The sequence below is a fragment of the Megalobrama amblycephala genome, linkage group LG1 (assembly GCF_018812025.1).
Source record: "Megalobrama amblycephala isolate DHTTF-2021 linkage group LG1, ASM1881202v1, whole genome shotgun sequence".
Taxonomy (NCBI): domain Eukaryota; kingdom Metazoa; phylum Chordata; class Actinopteri; order Cypriniformes; family Xenocyprididae; genus Megalobrama; species Megalobrama amblycephala.
This window is the reverse complement of record NC_063044.1, coordinates 4,933,325-4,953,127: the sequence shown is the minus strand read 5'-3', so window position 1 is coordinate 4,953,127 and position 19,803 is coordinate 4,933,325. Positions and strand designations below refer to the sequence as shown.

Below are 19,803 nucleotides of genomic sequence, written 5' to 3'. Positions count from 1 at the left end.
CACAGAGAGAGGTGTGCCTGCGCTGGGAAAACAAGACCCTCATGGGGCAATGATAGAGAATCTCTGAACATAGATCAGGTTTGACCAAAAAGTTGCTAAATTTGTCGATATGCACATTTTGAAAAAACTAAAAAAGTCGTTAAAGAAGTCTTAAATGTTGCTAAATCTAACAACAAAGTCTCTAAGTTGGACTGAGCATGTGACTACTCTACACACTGGTAACACTTAAAAATACTGTGTAACGAGTAACACACTATTACCACTCTAGTAAATACTATTAACTAACAATAAACTCTAATTCACAAATTAGTAAGTAATAGTGCTTATTGCATGAGGTTCACTATTAGATAATCGATAATTTTTTTTTTTTTTTCATACCTCCCAGAGAACTACAGGTTCATAATTAAAGTGAATAATGCATAATGTATAATTAATTCTAAAGTGAAGGTCATGGTAACCCACTAGTAATGACTCCAGTATTACCAAATTCTTCAGAAGGAGCTACTATATTTGGATCAATAATCTAAAGTGAACATCATGATAAGTCTCTAGTAATAACTGAAGTCATTGTAAAGTTTTGAGGTTTTTGTAAGGTTTTGGACAGTAATTCCTTCTGAAGGATTTAGTAACACTTCAGTTATTACTAGTGGGTTACCAGGGGCGGCGCCAGCCGATTTTGCCGGGGCTTCAGCCCCGAATGTTTTGAGTCAAGCCCCGAATGTAATGACTGTCACTGAGCAAATATGAAACTGGACAATAGCCTATGTAAACCCCCAAAATCACAAGTTGACTGGCTGGCTTTCACTGTAGGCATATTTGTTTAAATGTATCTTCTAGTACCGAATCTCCTCCGGATAAAAACACAGGAGAAGAAGCTGAAACAAGTGATAGAAGATTGCTCACTCACTCAAATATAAAATAACGTGATCATCATCAAACATTAAACAGTGTGTAAATCAAAAACCTGCTTAATATTACCAAAGGGGGACCACCTGTGACCTGTCCCGCATTTTGCGGGAAGCTTTAAAATTTGAAGCTTTTGATTTGAAATATGAAGCTTTGTTGTCTCGCGTCACGCAAGTCATAAGCAGTGTGCCGCATTTTAATTTTGTCTGCATCATTTTATTTAATCGTCCTTTAAATTACAATTCTAAAAAAATTTAATAAAACACTGAACATGCGCAGCGCAGCCGTTATAATTGGTTCTAGGCTAACTAGAGCGGGAAAACAAACAAAAAACTCCTCTTCGTGGAGAGGGTGTTTTCTCTGATGATGACTGCTGCATGACCATAGACTGTAAAAAAAATTGTGCATGACAGAGAAGGGTTTTTGTTATATGACAACCGATATGACAACTTTAGCACATTTATCAGCTATACATTCATTCAGTGTTTCCCATTAATGACCCTCTACTGCCGCCACTGTTTCATAATGAACTGAAAATTTAAAACATACTACGTTTTTACTACGTTTGTCAACGAACTAAAATCGAAACCGTGATATGGCTTTGTGCCTTTATAAAACAGCAAAAGACAGTGATTAAGTATATATACAGTCCGTCTGTGCTGCGTGTTTAAAGAGAAGTGCGCACATTTGCGCACACGATCAGCTGGTGATCAAAATAAAAAGGATTTATCTTTTATAAAGAAATAAGTACAAAAGTTTTGTAAAAAAAGATGTTTGAACCCTTTTTAATGTCCAGGTACAAGTCAATGCTGTTTCTTTGTTCAATTTGCACACTGTACATGGGTTGAAGCTCTTAATTTTGAGTTTCCAGAGTGCACCAGATTGATGCATTTAACCTTAAAATGTACACAATTTTCTTCCGGGGGCGCATGCCAGTAAAGCTGTTAATAGAAAATTAAATTGTCTTTGGACAAATATAGATTTGGGCTAAGCCCCGAATGTTTAGTAACACTTGAGCCATTACTATCCAAAACCTTACAAAAACCTTAAAACTTTACAATGACTTCAGTAAATATTATGGAGTTTATCCAGATTTTCACACTCAATTATGTAATTCCTTCTGAAGGATTTAGTAATAATTGTGTCATTACTAGTGGGTTACCATTACCTTTACTTTAGAATTAATTATACATTATGCAATATTCACATTAATTATGAATCTGTATATAATAGTTCTCAGTAGTCCTCTGGGAGGTATGAAAAAAATGCTAATAGTGAACTACCACATTCAACTGATCACTATTACGTACTAATTCATTAATTCAAGTTTCTTGTTAGATAATAATAGTTGAATGTTAATATTGCGTTACTCATTTGACCCTGTGTAGTTATTAATTAATGACGGTATTCTAAACTCTTACCTGCACACCATATAACCAGAAGTCACATATAATGTTAGTTGACGTTTCTTGAAACATAAAAGTCAGTCCAAATTTCATGACTATTTTCTAGCTTCTTATGACCCTTAGAATTATAGGCTTTCTCAACTTATTTTACAAATTTTTCAAAGGTCAAATAAATAAATGAAAAAAAAAAAAAAAATTAAATTAGATAAATAGTTTGATTTCACATTAACTAAGAGTACATACTGACCTCAAAAGTATTGAAATGTTCTCTAGTAATTTCACAACATACTATAGATATAGATGACACAACACAGATGATGATGTTGAATAGAGACACTGACTGTGACACGCTGACTAATGACAATCCTCCTGCTTTTTGATAAGTTATACTGTATATATCAAACTCCTTTGACATAAACACAGAAACCTACTCCAGCTTTTAATACATATTGAGCAAGAGGCTGTAAAATATCTTACCTCAGCTGTGAGATGTAGGGCAGACACTGAAGGAAACTCATCATTTCACTCTCTTCCTCTGAACATCCTCTCAGCTCTACTTGTTTCTTCACTGTTTGGAGTTTCAGCACTTCCAGGAGGACGGCGGTCTTTCTCTGTGAGAGATCTATGATCCAGACATCAGGTGACTGGAAAACTGACTGTAATGCTGGAAGAAAACTTCTGCCTGTTTGAGTCTCATAGTTCTTCACATGTGAGCAAAGATCCAGCAGGAAATCACTCTGTTTATTTCTGTCAGTCCACCAATAAGGAAAAGATCTGTAGTTGCAGACTGGTGATAACAGTTTCAGCATCTCCTCTCCTGTCTGTTTCTCAGTCTCTGCTGCTTTAATGAAGAGTATCAGAAGAAACTGCACTGCATGACTACTATTCCAATAGTCAAACCTGTTTCCCAAAGGGGGAAAAAAATAGTATAAACAGACAAACATATCAGGTTACACATGTAACCATGGTTCCCTGAGAAAGGAACGAGTTGCTGCGTCAGAGTCTTTGACACTGTGGGAACGCCTCTGCGTGATTGCGTCGTGAAGCACATGTAAAATCAGTCCATTGACGTCATTGACCAGGAAATTATAAATACCCAGACCAAACAGTGTTAGCTTCTAAAAAGGCTGAAGCAAGATGATCACAGGCATGCAGGAAGTATGGCAATGCGACGCAGCGTCTTGTTCCTTTCTCAGGGAACCACGGTTACATGCGTAACCTGAGACATTCCCTTTCAAGGGAACTTGTGCTGCGTCAGAGTCTTTGATGCACATACCTCTTGGAGAGAGACTCCTGACCAGAGGTGGGAGTAAGTCACACATGTGCAAGTCACAAGTAAGTCTCAAATCTTAACCTTCAAGTCTCAAGCAAGTCCAAGTCAATTTTTGTGAGAATTAAGTCAAATCAAGTCAAGTCAATTCAAGTCAAGTCACTGCTTTATATCAAGCAATTCAAGTCAAGTCGTAGCTTGGGTCAAACAAGTCACTGGCAAGTCATACAAATGTTTGGTGATTTAACTGAATTTATATTAAAATAAGTAAATCTATAGTATTTATGGACTATGGGAGTTTTATTTGCAACAAAAAAAAGCAATATGCATTTCTACTCAAAATGTGTCCACACACAGCTGAGCTGTCAATACATTAAAAATCTTAAAGGGGTGGTTCATTGCGATTTCACTTTTTTAACTTTAGTTAGTGTGTAATGTTGCTGCTTGAGCATAAACAACATCTGCAAAATTACAGTGCTGAAAGTTAAATGCAAACGGAGATATTGTCTTTTAAAGTTATGGCAGTTTAATGCCTATAAAAACGACCGGTTTGGACTACAACAAGCTTCTTCCCGGGTTGGTGACATCATAAACCCTGCAAAACACTGCCCCCGGGAACACGCAACAAAGTGGGCGAGGCCATGTGGCGCAGCATGTGGAAGCGGAAGAGTTGTGTACACCTGACGCGAGCGTTAAAAGATAATAGAACCCATTATAATAATAATCAGTGATATTTTCTACACTGGATGCGCCGCGGAAGACAACTTCCAGAATCTACACAAGTTCAATGCTGGGTTTGCACAAAGGCTTTTACTGAAAGATGAAGCAGTTCTTTAAAAGCAGAAGCAGCTGTTTATCGGCCCTAAACTGTAAGTATGTTTTATTGTTTGTACATGTCTTTTAAATATATAGTTGTTGCTATTTTTTGGTTGCATCAAGGACGTAAACAAAGACCAATGCGTTTTTGCTTTGCTAGCCAGTTAGCTAAATTCTATTGCATACTTCTCCAACAAACACCAAAACTTCTATGTTCATAGACAAACAGTTGTTCATGCTATAAATTAAACGCTACCTTTACAAAAATGCTACTACTCAGTCGTGTAAGTTATTTGGCTACAGTAAAGCTTTTATCAGGTTAAAACTGGATATTGAAAGCTAACAAACAGCAGTGACGGCATATCAAAACACTTTGACACAAAAAAAAGAAAAGAAATTTCTGCTTGACACTCTTCATCTGGGTCTGATTCTGGCTCAATTTGATACAGCAATATAGACGCCATTATTTACATTTCCGCCAAAGCACATATAACTAATGGTAAGGGGCATGGTGTTTCCGGATGCTTCAGCGAATCACAATACACTGGGCCAGCTACCCAATCTGAGCACATTGCATATTTCGCAGGGAGTGGCTTCATAGAAGCAGGAAGTCACGTACATTTATATGCTGATGACACTATTATTTATTTATTTAATTCTTCCTTGACTATCGCACTGTCTTTACTGCAGGCCAGTTTTACTCGCATCCAACATGCTTTCTCTAGTCTTCATCTAGTCTTAAATACAAATAAAACAAAATGTATGGTTTTTCATAGAAACTTACCAAATGTTGAACACCTGCCTAAAATCCTTTCATTGGATGGTTCTGAAATTGATTACGTTGATTGCTACAAATACCTTGGTATCTGGCTTGACAGTAAGTTATCATTTGAAATGCACATTATGTACTGCTTGGCAATGTTAAATCTCGCTTTGGTTTTCTTTATCGTAATAAATCTTCTTTTACACATTCTTCTAAACAGCTCTTGGTTAAAACGACAGTGCTTCCGGATTATGGTGATATAGTTTACAGGTCTGCTTCAAAAACTCTCCTTCATAAATTAGATGTTATTTACCATGCTGCAATCCGCTTTGTGACTGAAGCCTCATTTAACACTCACCATTGCCATCTGTATTCTTTACTGAATTGGTCTTCTGTCCATTTGCGTAGACAAATTCACTGGCTTCTGTATATTTATAAAACTCTTATTGGTAAAACTCCATTATACTTACAGTCCCTTTTAACTGTTTATAATACAGGTCCTAATCTGCGCTCTAGCAGTTTCTTTACTCTCTGCATACCCAAAGTCCGCACCTCCTTTGGTCGTTGCTCTTTCCAGTTTTCTGGACTCTTTAGAGTGGTAATACTCTAAAGCTTAGCTCATTTATTTCGCTTTCCTCCTTTAAAAACTCAGTTCAGTCAATAATTCAGGATCATTTTACTTGTTTTTAGTTTTTTGTTTGATTTTATATGTCACTGTTTATAGCTGTGTTATTTGTATCTCTTATGTTTTTCGTATTGTACTGGCTTTTTATGCTGCCTCTTGGCCAGGTCGTCATTGTAAATGAGAACTGGTTCTCAACTGACTCACCTGGTTAAATAAAGGTTAAATAAATAAATAAAAAAAGTAAAACGAGCCGTTCAAATGACAATGGAAACAGAGGTGTAGAATAAAAGGTAAAATATATGAAAAATACGGCTTTTTTTTAAAAAACGAAGCATTAAGACATGTTAAACTGTGCCCCAAAAATGCAATCAAGCCTAGAAAAAAAAACACTGAACCACCCCTTTAAAATAAAAATGAATAAATGAATGTGTGTGCGTGAGTGAAAAGTGTATTGTTTGCATGTGCATGGTTGGGTTCGCAAGCCTGTATGATTTTTTTTTTTTCTGTGTGTGTGTGTGTGTTTGTGTGTACAATATATTTATGTGCATCCTCATAAACATAGGCTTTTTACTCAAAGTCTAACGCTGAAGATCAATTATTAGACTGTACACATACTGTGCTATTGCAAAAAAGCTGACATTTTCTTATAAACAGTGACTAACCATTTTCAATGCATTGCACTTGCAAAAAAAAACAAATGTGATAATTTTCTCTGTTACCTTTGTTCTTCAATGACAGACAGCATTGGTTGCTGTCACTTTAAGATCTGTCGCACATGACACGGATCTCACGCGCGTCCCACTTTCTCACAACTATTTACTTTCGTTTAAGACTTTATTTAACTAATTCAAGGCTGCTCTAATGAGGATCCTCAACAAAACGGACATTTTTGGCATTATGTGTTATTGTTCGTTCAAGCGTGACATTCAGGCGCGCGTCTTTCTGTGCGTCCTGTGTGTGACAGGACATTCACAGACAGCGCGTCCTCTTTTTCTCTTTTGTCACACTTAAATGGTTTAAAAGCATTTGCAGGAATAAGAGTGAGATCATATTTGTAATGCTAGCCAAAGGATGACAGAAAAAACGGATGTTGCGTTTGCGTTAAATATTTTTGATGTTAAACTGGAAAACGTTGACAGCACTGATTTTAACCCAATTTTCTGTTTAATGAACACAAAACCAATTCAAAGTCAACTCTTAACATGTCCAAAACATTTTTTTTTTTTTTTTAACTTAATTATTCTTGGCATAGCGCCTCCATGTTCAGTCACGACTGCATGCTCTGTCCATGAGAAAGCTCATGATAGCTCTCCCTGCTTGCCTGCTGCATCACATGGTTAGGTTGCGGTGCGTTCAAAAACAGATATTTATTAAACAAAAGACAAGTTATTTCGAGTCATTTAGCTCAAGTCCGAGTCAAGTCTCAAGTCATGAATGTCAAGTCAAGTCTTTTGTTAATATTTGTCAAGCAAGTCTCAAGTCCTAAAATGCGCACCTTAAGTCAGATTTGAGTCAAGTCATATGACTCGAGTCCCTCACCTCTGCTCCTGACAATAATGCTTTTGAAGCAGCCATACTTCTGGTTGAATGGGCTCGGACCATCAAAGGTGAAGGATGGCCGGCGGACTCATATGCAAGAGAGATGGCCTCAACTATCCAATTGCTCATCCTCTGCTTAGATGCAGGGCACCCTTTTCTAGGTGATCCAAAACAGACAAAGAGTTGATCCGACTTTCGCCACAGAGCAGCTCTGTGGACGTATGCATCTAGGGCCCTAACAGTGCAAAGCAGATTAATTTTTTTCTGGTCTGGAGTACTGAAAGGGGGAGGACAGAAGGCCTGCAGTGTGATAGTTCTAGCCGCATTAGTGGGAACCTTAGGAATATACCCCAGTCTAGGGTGAAGAAAGGGTTTGACCATTCCTGGAGCAAAGTCTAAACATGAAGGAGAAACCGAAAAGGTCTTGAGGGCCTCCAATTCTCTTGAGAGACATAATAGCAAGGAGGATGAGAACTTTCAGAGTTAGATATTTCTCAGATACCTCTTCAATGGGCTCAAAGGGAGCCATAAAAAGGCCTTCCAGTACAATAGCCAGTTCCCATGATGGTACTCTCATATGAACTGCAGGCCTCAGCTTCAAAGTGCCACACAGGAAACAAACTACTAAGGGGTCTCTACCAACTGACATCCCACCCAAAGGAGTATGGTAGGCAGATATGGTCGCCACATACATCTTTAAAGTGGACGGAGATAACCCTGCAGAGAACCGCTCCTGCAAAAACTCCAGCATTGTACCAACTGGGTAGTTAACTGGGTCTTGCTGACGGTTTCCACACCATGAAGTGAAAAGTTTCCATTTCAAAGCATAGAGTTTCCTTGTGGAAGGAGCTGTGGATTGAAGGATGGTCTCCACAACCTCAGTTGAGAGACCTGCATCTATGAGCTGGGCCCCCTCAGAGGCCAGGCCCACAGTTTCCATAGTTCTGGGCGTGGATGAAAGATTGATCCCATTGCCTGAGACAGAAGGTCCCTCCTGATCGGAATTTCCAGTGGAGGGCTGTTGAGGAGAGATACCAGGACAAGTCTAGAACATCTGAATGATCACTTTGAGAGGAAGTTAGAAGCAACAGAATGCCTTTCACTTTTTTTCTTATACAGCGCAAAGCCGTTACTGAAAGTGCTGCTCCTCTCTGACACTCACTGAACAGAACAGATGCAGAGAGAGGTGTGCCTGCGCTGGGAACACAGAACAACACTCTTGAACATAGATCATGTTTGACCAAAAAGTTGCTAAATTTGTCGATATGCACATTTTGAAAAAAAAAAAAAAAAAAAAAAAGTCGTTAAAGAGGTCTGAAATGTTGCTAAATCTAACAACAAAGACTCTACGTTGGACTGAGCATGTGACTACTCTACACCAGAGCTTAAAAATTAAAAAAAAAAAAAAAAAATCAATTTTTCCACTCCGAGCAGAATCTCTATTTTAACATTTCTGTTCCAGCATTCCTTCTGTATTATAAACGTTCCGAAACCAGCTTGATTAGAAAAAATAACGGTTAATAATGTTATTTTTATTTTATTTATTTTTTTGCATGTAGCCTACTTAATAATAATAATAATAATAATAATAATAATACGTACAGCATTTTATTTATTAAATAACAAAGAGTGTATTTGCCATCTTAGCCAATAGGCCTTATCTTTTATAACAAGATTCTGTCCAAATGTAAACCTATTAAACAAAAGGAAAAACAATGGTTTATAAATTAAAGTATTTTTTCAAGATATTTTAATGTTTGCTGCATGGTTAAAAATACTGATGCAATTCCTGAGAGGAAAAAAGATAAGTCGCATAGGCATATACGTCGCATTTTATTATTAGGCCTACATTCAGAAATAAAGATAATAAAGTTATCGGTAAATAAAGTAAAATGTAAAAGTAGCCTAGTCTACATAGCTTTGTTTATAATGTTTGTAAACATAAATTATGAACAAAACTGCCCTATATTATTTTACCTATCCACTTATGTAGCTACTCCACAACAAAACCTCTAAAATTAACAGTTGGACTATTCAGGCTATATAAACGTCAAGTCAAAACGAATAAAAAAATCTCTTTTCTTTTTTAACGCCATTCCAGCTTCTATTGTTATATTCAAGGTGAGAAACAGGTTTATTTATTGGAAATAAAATTAAATAAGATGCAAAACGAATTAATTTAAAGTGAATCTATAGCCTACCTTTCTCATTCGGCACGAATCCAACTGTTTTCATTCTCGAGACGAATGCTAAACTATTATTTATTATGAGCTTTGTACTTCACTCGCATCATCAACGTGAAACATCATCCTTTACATATAACAGCACAGTGAGCAGTGTAACGTTTGGTTGATTGTATTTTATTTTAACATTTAACAGGCTGCAATATCAAGTAAGCAATGCAAGAATTTGTGTGTGCACGCGTGAGGCGCCGGCATGACCACTGGATTTGTTTTCCTTCTATAAGACAGTACTGTCTCTGTAATTTATGGTCATACAGGTAAAAGCAAGACATAATTCATACATTTACAAAAGACACTCAAATAAAGAAAACAAGCAGAATGTCTGTTTCCTTTTCTAGATCTTTGGAGTGTGCCACAAAAACCACTTTCGTTTTGTTAATCTGTAGACCTAATTATTTAAGTGAAATATTTTGCGTAGTCTATAGGCCTAAATATTCCCTTTTATTTTAGATGTGTTATGCCTATAGTCTTCTCCGTTCACAGAAGCGCTGCAGATGCGTGATGTGACGTTGAAAATTGATATCCTGCCATTTTTGTTGGTTTCAAAACGCACAACAAGCTGCATATTACTTGACATTCATTTTCACTTAAATGTAGGCCTAATGCTTGACGGTTGGTGACATATATCATCGGGAAAACTAATGCTAGGGCATTGCCGTTGTGACTTACCTAACCTATGATGACTTGACAGCTGGGCTGAGCGCATCAGCGCGGGCATCTCACTGTAGAGCCTGAGCGTGGGCATTTCACTCATGTTGGATGCGTCAGCATCACATTTGCATGGGCTGTACTATTTGAATTCGTGATTGGTTAACTGCCAAATCAAAATATTAAACGGAACGATAAAATAACGTTATTAACTGGTTAATGGCCATTTCAGATTAGCGTTTCTGTTCAGAACAATTACATTTGATTATGTTTCGATTTCTGGTTACGTTCCGGTCAAAATTTAGTTTGTTTCCAGTTTTCGTTTTCATTCCTTGAACCGGTTCAGAGCCCTGCTCTACACACCAGTAACACTTAAGAATACTGTGTAATGAGTAACACACTAAACTCGGCCTGGCCAGAATGGGGATATTAGCAAAAGACCCCATCCCTGTGAACTATTTCCAGAACTCCTTGGAGCAGTGCAATCGGAGAAAAAGCGTATAGACTTAGCCTCTGCTGGCTGTGTCAGGGAAAACCAGAGCGAACAGTGAGTCTCTCGAGTCTCTCACTTCCGCCTGACCAAACTTCTTCCATAGAGACTTCACCACCTCGGGACAAAGCCTCCATTCCCCGGGCCTCAGCCCCTGCCTCGACAGGATTTCTGCCCCCTGATTCATTGACCCCAGGATATACATAGCCATAAATGATAGAAGCTTCCCCTGGGCCCACAAGATGATCTGATGTACCAGTTTGCAAAGTGGGCATGACCGCAGACCCCCTTGATGATTTATATAGGCAACCACCGATGTATTGTCTGACCGAACTAGAACATGGTGGCCCCTGAGGTCTAGGAGGAAGTGTTTCAGTGCTAGAACCACTGCCATCATCTCTAAACAATTTATATGCCAAGTGTGATGATGGTCCCTCCACAGACCTCATACTGAGCGTCCATCCAGGATCGCTCCCAAACCCGTGAGAGAGGCATTCATCGTTAGCACTAGGTAACGACAAGGAGTCCCCAACACTAGGCTTTGGGACAGGAACCAATGATTCATCCACATGTTCAAGGCACGAAGGCATCGCTGGGTGACCTTGATCATGCGAAATGGGTTGCCCCTCAGGGAAAACCCTCTGGTCCTGAGCCACCACTGCAAAGGTCTCATGTACAACAGGACAAAAGGTATCACGTTGGACACTGCTGCCATGAGGCCTAACAGTCTCTGAAACTGTTTCACAGTGATGGATTGGCCTAGCTTTAGCTTGTTTATGGCTACTAGTATCGACTCGATATGATCAGGGGAAAATGTTGCTTGTGAGTCCCAAACTACTCCTAAAAAAATCTCGATGTCGAGCCACCATCTGTTCGGACTGAGCCAGAATGAGCCAGTCGTTTATATAGTTCAACAAGCGAATGCCCTGGAGTTGCAATTGAGCCAGAGCTGCATCCACGCATTTTGTGAATGTGCGGGGTGGCAATGCGAGGCCAAATGGAAGAACAATTTACTCTAAATTGTAATGGTGACATGCACTCCCTGTAAAACTGCTTTGAAACAATATGCATAGGGCTGGGCGATATATCGCATGCGATTCTCACGCGCATTTCGTCAGTGAAGCCGGTTCCCTGATTACCGCTAAATCGCCATCACCTGCTTTCAAATGGTGCGCCATTTAACAGACAGAGCCGTAGTTCACTGATAAGCCACGCAAATATCGTGTTCATTATCGAAGGCGATTCATCTGCGATATGAACGTGATATTGCATGGCTTATCAGTGAACTACGGCTCTGTCTGTTAAATGGCGCTCCATTTGAAAGCAGGTGATGGCGATTTAGCGGTAATCAGGGAACCGGCTTTACTGACGAAATGCGCGTGAGAATCGCATGCGATATATCGCCCAGCCCTAAATATGCATTGTGAAAAGTGTTATACAAAAAAAAAAACAGATACTGGTACGCTTACGTCCTTCAGATCTATCATGACAAACCAGTCCTCTGACCTGAAATGAGACACGATTTTTTTGAGTGTCAGCATCTTGAACTTTAGTTTGCTCACTGAATGATTTAGAGGACATAGATCTAAAATCTAACGAAACCCCCCATCCTTCTTTGGATACCGGCTGTAAATCCTTGATTCTCTGTTTGGAAGAGGAACATCTTCTATGTCCTCCTTCTCTAACAAAGCTTTCACTTCTTGTTCCATTACCAGAGCCTGCTCAGGGCCCACTATTATAAGCAGGACCCCATTGAAACTGGGTGGACAAGAACCAAACTGAATTCTGTAACCCTTTTCTATAGTCTGCAGGACCCATTGAGAGACATTTGCCAGAAGTTTCCATGCTACCAGAAAATCTACTAAGGGAACCAGCCACTCGAGGCTGGCCTCTGGATTTATTTGTGCAATCAACTCTGTGCCCTGAAGTGGTGAACTGGCAGGGAACAGACGAGCTGACTGCTGAGAACTCCTCATGAGAGGATGCAAGCTCCCCGATGCCGCAGCATTGAGGGAATGACCCCGTAGCGTCAATGACAGGATCATGCGCTTGCTGGAAACCTCTGTCCCCCCAAAACACATGAGATGGCAGGGTTGGCAGAACGGCCTCCTGAGGTCACCAAAAGGAGACGGGCACATATAATGAGGTGTAATCCATTTCCCCCTGGAGGGGACTGCCCCCAGAATTCTCGAGATAATAACAGTCGTCAGATCCCCTGTACCTGAAGACACTCACCCGGGTGGTGACACATTGTTTCTGTTGACCCCTGTATGAGGAGCTGGCTGACAGCTTTTGCTGCTCCCACTGTTGGGAAAATTCATTGATTAATAACGTATTACCAGTAGAGAATAGCTTGTATGAACAACACTGGAAAGCACCGGGTTTTCTGCACAGAGAGCATCAAGCGTAAATGAAATATAAGTGTATTCAATGCAAATTACAATAGCAAGTTGTGGAAAGTACTAAAGAAACCATTAAAACATGCTTTTTTTAAAAATATAGCGGCTGGCGATCCGCCACCATTAAAACCAAAGCTGAGGGGTACTCATAGATAATGGTGGCAAAACGCCAGGGTGGAGCTAAAAGAAAAGATAGCTAGAGGAATCCTTATTGGATCTCTAGCGATAAGAAAAACATATAAAACGGGCTGTTTAATGCTGTTTAGATCAGATGTGATGCCTGATGAGAAGCTGACATCTCGCTTTGTTGCCTGGCAATAAAGAATATCTTTTGGAGACCTGGAACTTCTGACTCTGAGAGATTTTTTGAGAAGAACACAGAATCATCTTAGGACACTGCAGACTGGCCACAACATAATTGGCGAGCCCCAGCCAGGAGCAGCGAGAGGTCAGAGGGGACCCCCACGGCGGGACTGCTGCAGGAGGCCCTACAAAACAAAAAGGCGCCAAACAAAGAGGTAAGCACTTTTGCTTATATTTGTTTTGTATGGCCCCTTGTGAGCTGATGCCTGGGTGGTAACTATAAGACCTCAGCCAAACGAACCTAAATTTAAATTGAAATAATAAATGAAATAATTAAGATTAAAATGACTTATTTTGAATAATTAAATGAGGAACAATTTCCAGGTCTTTGAAGATAGCGCATGCGTAGATTGGTAGTATTTAACACGCAGAAGTGCGTTGTGCCAGAAGTTGGCTTTAGAAGTATTTGATACGCAGAAGTGCGTTTTGCCAGAAGTTGGCTATACAAGAAGTGTTTTATGCAGAAGTGCATCTCTGTCTGCCTGAAGGAGGCACAGAGGAATGTGTGTACGCAGAAGTGCGCTTGTTGTTTGATGTGTGTCAGGGAAAGCCTGTGAAGAGTGGGCAGCCCTGTAATTGTGTTGTATAATAGTGTATAAAGTGTAGAATAAGGAAAAAGTGAAATAAGGTTGATAAAAGAATTCTTTGGCTTTGTATAATTTGCATTGAGGAACACAGCATGCTAAGGATTAATGAAAATATTTAAAGGTGTTTTTGTGAATTGGGAGAACAAGCTTATTAATGGATAATGAGAATCAAAATAAAAATGGAAATGTAAAATGTGAGAAAATTTATGTGAGAACAAAAAACACTCCAAAGACTTTGTGTTGCAGATTATTTGGACATTTTCCAGATTGCAGACGCTGTGATCCAAATAAAGAAACACAGCCATTGATAAATAAAATAATTAAACAAGACTGAATTGTTTTCCCACTGTCACAAAAATCAGAAAAAAGTTAATGTATTGTAAGTATATTGTATATGAAGTGTGAGTGAAATCCCGGGTGTGTGAGTGTGCATTGAAGTGTCCGTAAGCTTGAGGAGGGGAGAGAGGTGTGTGCGTGTGTGAGTGTGTAGTGGAGCAGAAACAGGGAGATTCCTTTCTAAGAAGCAACAGTTGGCCAGGATCCATGTTTGAATTATTTGTCTCAGAGTATGAGAAAGATAGAATGAGGGAGTGTTTGAGGCTGGATAGAGAAGAAACCAAATTTAGACAAGCATTAAAAGAGTCCCAAGGGATACGAAATCATTTTTGGCTTGAAACTGAATATATAGATATTAATGGGCAGAGAGGGGAACTCACTGAGCAGAAAAAAGAACAGTTGCTGAGAGATTTGGTAAAAGTCACCAATGCAAAATTGATTGAAAAAGAATGGCCTTTAGTGAATTGGAGTGAAGAAATTAAAAAACAAATAACACTTGAAAAGCTAAGGCCATACTTAGCTCAATTCTGCCGTCCCAGAACAACACTTCTGGAAACATTGCTGACAACAGCAGAAATAGAATTAGACCCAATTCTCATTCCCTATTTGAAAAGAAATGTTGGGTATCGTTGGCCTCAGGATTTGGGAGGAGCAACTATACTGAAAAATATTTACATCATTGTAAGTACATGCACAAGGCCAGTACAGTGGGAAAGTGACAAGATTTTTAAATTAGGGAAAAAAGGAGTTAAAAGTGTCACAACCACTAATTGGACGCTGGGAAAACTGACAGTGTCAGTGGTGCTGAGGAACAACCCAGAGCACATACATCACTTGTGGGTGGAGATAAGGAGGGGCAAAAGAGAAGTGGAGGAGCAGCCAGTCACTGTGGAAGATGACAGACCTTCAAGCAGAGAAGCAGAAGCGAAAGAGGGGGAAGAAGGGGAGGAGGATTTTGAATACTAGAGAGAGAGAAAGTTTGATTTAAGTGTTTGAGCCATTGGATTTTATTAACTTTCCCAAAACACAATTGCAAATTTCAATAACAGTAGTAGGAGGATTTAATGCAAATTTAACCCCATGTCTCACTTATTCATATTGGGCAGGAGGAATAACAGCAATTGGGCGGAGAGTTGAGGAGAACGAGCTCTGGAGTTTTGAATTGATCTGCTTGGGGGAAGACATTATTTGGAAACGCAACAATTACAGTTGGCTGGATCTGGAAGACGTGACTCCGAAGCCATTGACTGAGGTACAAATAAGAGCAATTTTAAAATACATGAGAAAGAGAAAGATCATCAAACTATTGTTTTAAAGTCCTCAACCCAGTGCAAGTCCGGTGAAGGTCAGGGGTCGGATGCTTTTAGTGGTCCTCGTCTGACTAATCCGGTGAAGAATTAAAATAAAATTGGAAAATGATTTAACTGGTGTTAAAGAGGTAAAAGATTGGTCACAAGACACAATGGCTTCGAAGTCACCAGAAACAGACATACCAGTAGAATGAATAATAACACAATACCCCATATGTAGAGATATTATTAAGAAATTATCAAAAAAGTGGGAAAAAAGGACCAAAAAAAAAATGGCCAGCAGAGGGAACATTTGATGTAGCAATGTGTAGAGAAATGAAAGCATTAATAAAGAACCATAAACCACATGACAAGACTAAGAAAAGAGAACAAAAGAGACAAAAAGAGCAGGAGGTTTTAGATCTCTTCATCCAGCAAGCAATAAAAGATCACAAGAAGAAGCAAATGGAAGAATAGAAAAAGAAAATGGAAGAAAAGGTGGAGCGCCCACCTCCCTATGCACCTCCCTACCAGGAAATAAAAAAGCAAATGCCTATGGTAAGAGGTACATTAGAGGTGGATGGACATTTAAGTATTGATGAAACTGATGAAGAGGATGATGAAGAACAACAAATAAGAACAAGAGAAGAGGAGTACGCCCACCAAGAAGATGACGGGCAAGGAAGCTATCAAGAGAACAATGGACAGAAAAAAACTGACAAGCCTGTACCAATGAAGAAAAGGCTAAAAGCGAGTACAAAGACACAACAACAAGAACAAAGGGAAGAAGAACAAAGGAACCCACTGATGGACTGCTCCTATGTAAAACAAAAAAGACAAGAAGAAGAACAAAAAGGAGGAGGAAAAAGAAATCCATTATTGAGCAATCCCTATCTCCACACGGGAAAAGCCATACAGGAGCTAAACAGAGCCGGAAGAGATGGTGACAATGAACCCATGGCACAAGAACAGGAAGAAAGCAGCAGTGTGAATTCATTGGATCATGAGCTGAACAAGCTTCGGGAAACTGCTGAAAGGCTAAGTCTGGAAAAACAACAAAGATGCCTGACTAGAAGGGCTCGACACCTGAGAAGGAACCTTGAGGAAGATGAGGATGAACATTGGCAAAGAAGAAGAGCACGCTCAGCCAGCCCTTTAGGAAGGCACAGAAGAAATAGCTCACAGGAGGGATATAGAAGGGTCACAGGAACCCTTCGACTTGAGAAAATACCTCCAGAAGATCCAATGTGGGGAAACAGGGAAGAGAGACAACTCATATCCCCTGCAGAGTCCATGCCAATCCTAACACCATACCAAACAGGAAACCTGGCAGAGAATTGGGGTGATCTAAACCCCTTTCAAGCACAAGGGAGATACTCTCCAGGAGGATACAACTCAATGCTGCAACCGGAGGTCACACATGACTTGACGACCTCCGTATCCCAAGCACCTATGCTACAAAAGAAGAACAAGCAGCTCCCCATTCTGAAGGGGGAACAAGCGCAATACGTGCCCTGGGCGGGACAAGACTTAGAAGGACTCGTGGCTTGTCTACCAGACATACATGAAGGAGCTGGAAAATGGATTCGACTATTGGAAGCAGAAACAATGGGAAAGATACTGGCCATTGGAGACATTAAGGCCCTACTGGCAAAGAGTGTGGGAGGAGCCAAGACCAACGAGATCCTTGAGGATGCAGGTTTAAAGTCTGCAGTAGGAGGAACAAGGAAGGATGCCACCACCTTTAATCAGTACCGATCCATGATATGGAGAGTACTGAGGAAACACTACCCGACACAAATGGATCCCAAGCTACTGAAAGGAGAACAGCTGGGAGAAATGGAGAACCCTACCTCCTACATCCAGAAACAATTAAGAAGATGGAAAGAAGAACTAGAAAAAGATCCAGAAGGAGACATAGTGATGACAACACTCTTCAGAACTGCCATAGTGGAAGCCATGCCCTCAGCAGTGAAAGCAAGATTGGAAGATGTATTGGGCTTGAACTCAAAGACAACAAAGGAGTTCTGTGACCATGTGGCCCATGCAGTGGAACAATATAGGAAGAATGAACAAAAACTGAAGAACCAAGAAAGAGAACTGCAAAGAAAATTGACTCAACTACAGCTAGAAGACCTGGCCAGCAAGAAGAAAAAAGTTCAAGCTACCCTGAAGAGTGGTGAAGATCAAACTGCAGTAATGGCCACAGTGAACATGTCAAGCCCACCCATGCAAGCTTCAGTTGTGACACCAACACAGGCTCCAGTAATGGCAGCAGCACCAGCATCAGTGCCAACACCAGTCCCTCAGAACACGCCTGCACCTGCAGGAGGCGTACAGCAACCACATGCACCAATTGTGATCTACTTACCTGAACAGCAGAACAACAGGAACCCAGCTGAACAACAGCAAAGAGGAAGAGGGAGAGGGAGACAATTCAACAGTCAACAGAAGAATGGTCCTCCAGGAATGTGCTGGGGATGCAACCAATTCGGACATAACAAGAAGGATTGCCCAACCAACCCATGGCCATTGAATATGCCACCTACAGGACAAATGCAGCAACCATGGCAATACAATCCTCAGAACCCCACGTCAGGCCCTGTCAATCCATGGCGAGGCCCGAATCAAGGTTATTAGGGATGCCCAGAGAATCCTACGGGGAGAAGTCAGCTTCCAATGATATCTTCTGATGCTGATCAAGAACCTATGCTGCAGGTTAAAGTAGAGGACAGAATAACGCCAATGATGCTTGATACGGGGGCCACGTTTTCTTGCCTAAGCCCAAAATATGCCTCTCATCTCCCCAAGTCTGGCAAGTATGTCAAGACAGTAGGATTCTCGGGACAAACGCAGCTAATCCAAATGACGGCCCCTGTCACCATAAAAGTCAAAGACTCTGAAGTAAAGATTCCAGTCCTAATATCAGAACAGACACCAGTTAACTTGTTAGGAAGAGATGCAATATGTAAACTGAAACTACAAATATGGTGCTCTCTAGAAGGGATATACATAGATGACAAGGGAATCAGACAGATGGTAGTAACAGAAGAACAAAACTCACAAGAACCACAGGCAAATATATATTGGCTAGGAAATCTGAAAAAAAAAGAAGTAGGAGAAACTATTAACAAATGGGGAAAATATATAAAAGAACAACTTAAGAATCCAGTCATGCCTGAAACTGAATTTCATTGCACAATGAGATATGACCCTACCAGAAACCCTGAGCTAGAAAAACAGTGGTTAGAACAGACCAAAGAACTGGAAATACCCTTAAACTCTGAGTATTTAGTAGTGGGATCAAAGGGAGCAGCCTTACAAATTGAAGAAAATAGGTTTATCCAAAATGATGGGCACTCACTGAGGCATGTCTATTGGTAAAGGATCAAGTAGCAAACATCTATACTGACTCTGCATATGCACATGGTGTATGCCATTTATTTGGAGCAGTATGGAAACAAAGAGGGTTCAAAAAGAGTGATGGAACACCAATCCAGCATGGAGACCAAATTACTAAATTAATCTCAGCTATGATGTATCCAACTAGATTGGCTATTATTAAGTGCCAAGCACATAAGAAAGGCAATGATTTTGTAAAAGGAAATAATGCTGCAGACTCTTTTGCAAAACAGGCCTCAGGGTGTCAGCTGGCTGTGATGGCACCATCAGTCTTAATTCAACCGGTTCCAACTCTTGAGCACATAAGTGAAATGCAAAACAGAGCACCCCCTTATGAAGTAGCAATATGGCAACAACGAGGGGCAACAAGAGATGCTAATGGACTTTGGCGCTCTCATGAAGGATTCATGATAGCTCCAAACCCACTGTTGAACATTTTAATTACAGATGCGCATGGGTTTGCCCATTGCGCAAGGGGGGAGATCTTAAAGAAAATAAAAAGACAGGGATTCTGGTCACCCTATATGCAACAAAGAGTAGATGAGTACTTAAGTGAATGTGAAGTCTGTGCACAAAACAATGTTAGAAGAGGAACAGCAACACCACTAGGCTCAATACCAGTTCCAGAGGGACCCTTCAAACACCTAGTACTAGATTATGTGGACATGATTAAATCTGTAAGGGGGAAAAGATACATGCTAGTGATAATAGATCGATTTAG

The 19,803-nt window shown here is 40.1% G+C and overlaps 1 protein-coding gene across 1 annotated transcript in view; it reads right to left on the bottom strand.

The window, feature by feature from the left end:
- Positions 1 to 2,649: 2,649 nt before the first annotated feature.
- Positions 2,650 to 19,803, bottom strand: part of LOC125258877 — a 64,479-nt gene continuing 47,325 nt past the window's right edge. Inside the window, exon 5 of the mRNA XM_048176103.1 lies at positions 2,650 to 3,212. Within this exon, the coding sequence (XP_048032060.1) occupies positions 2,786 to 3,212 (427 nt within the window). The 3' untranslated portion in view covers positions 2,650 to 2,785. The remainder of the gene's footprint in view (positions 3,213 to 19,803) is intronic.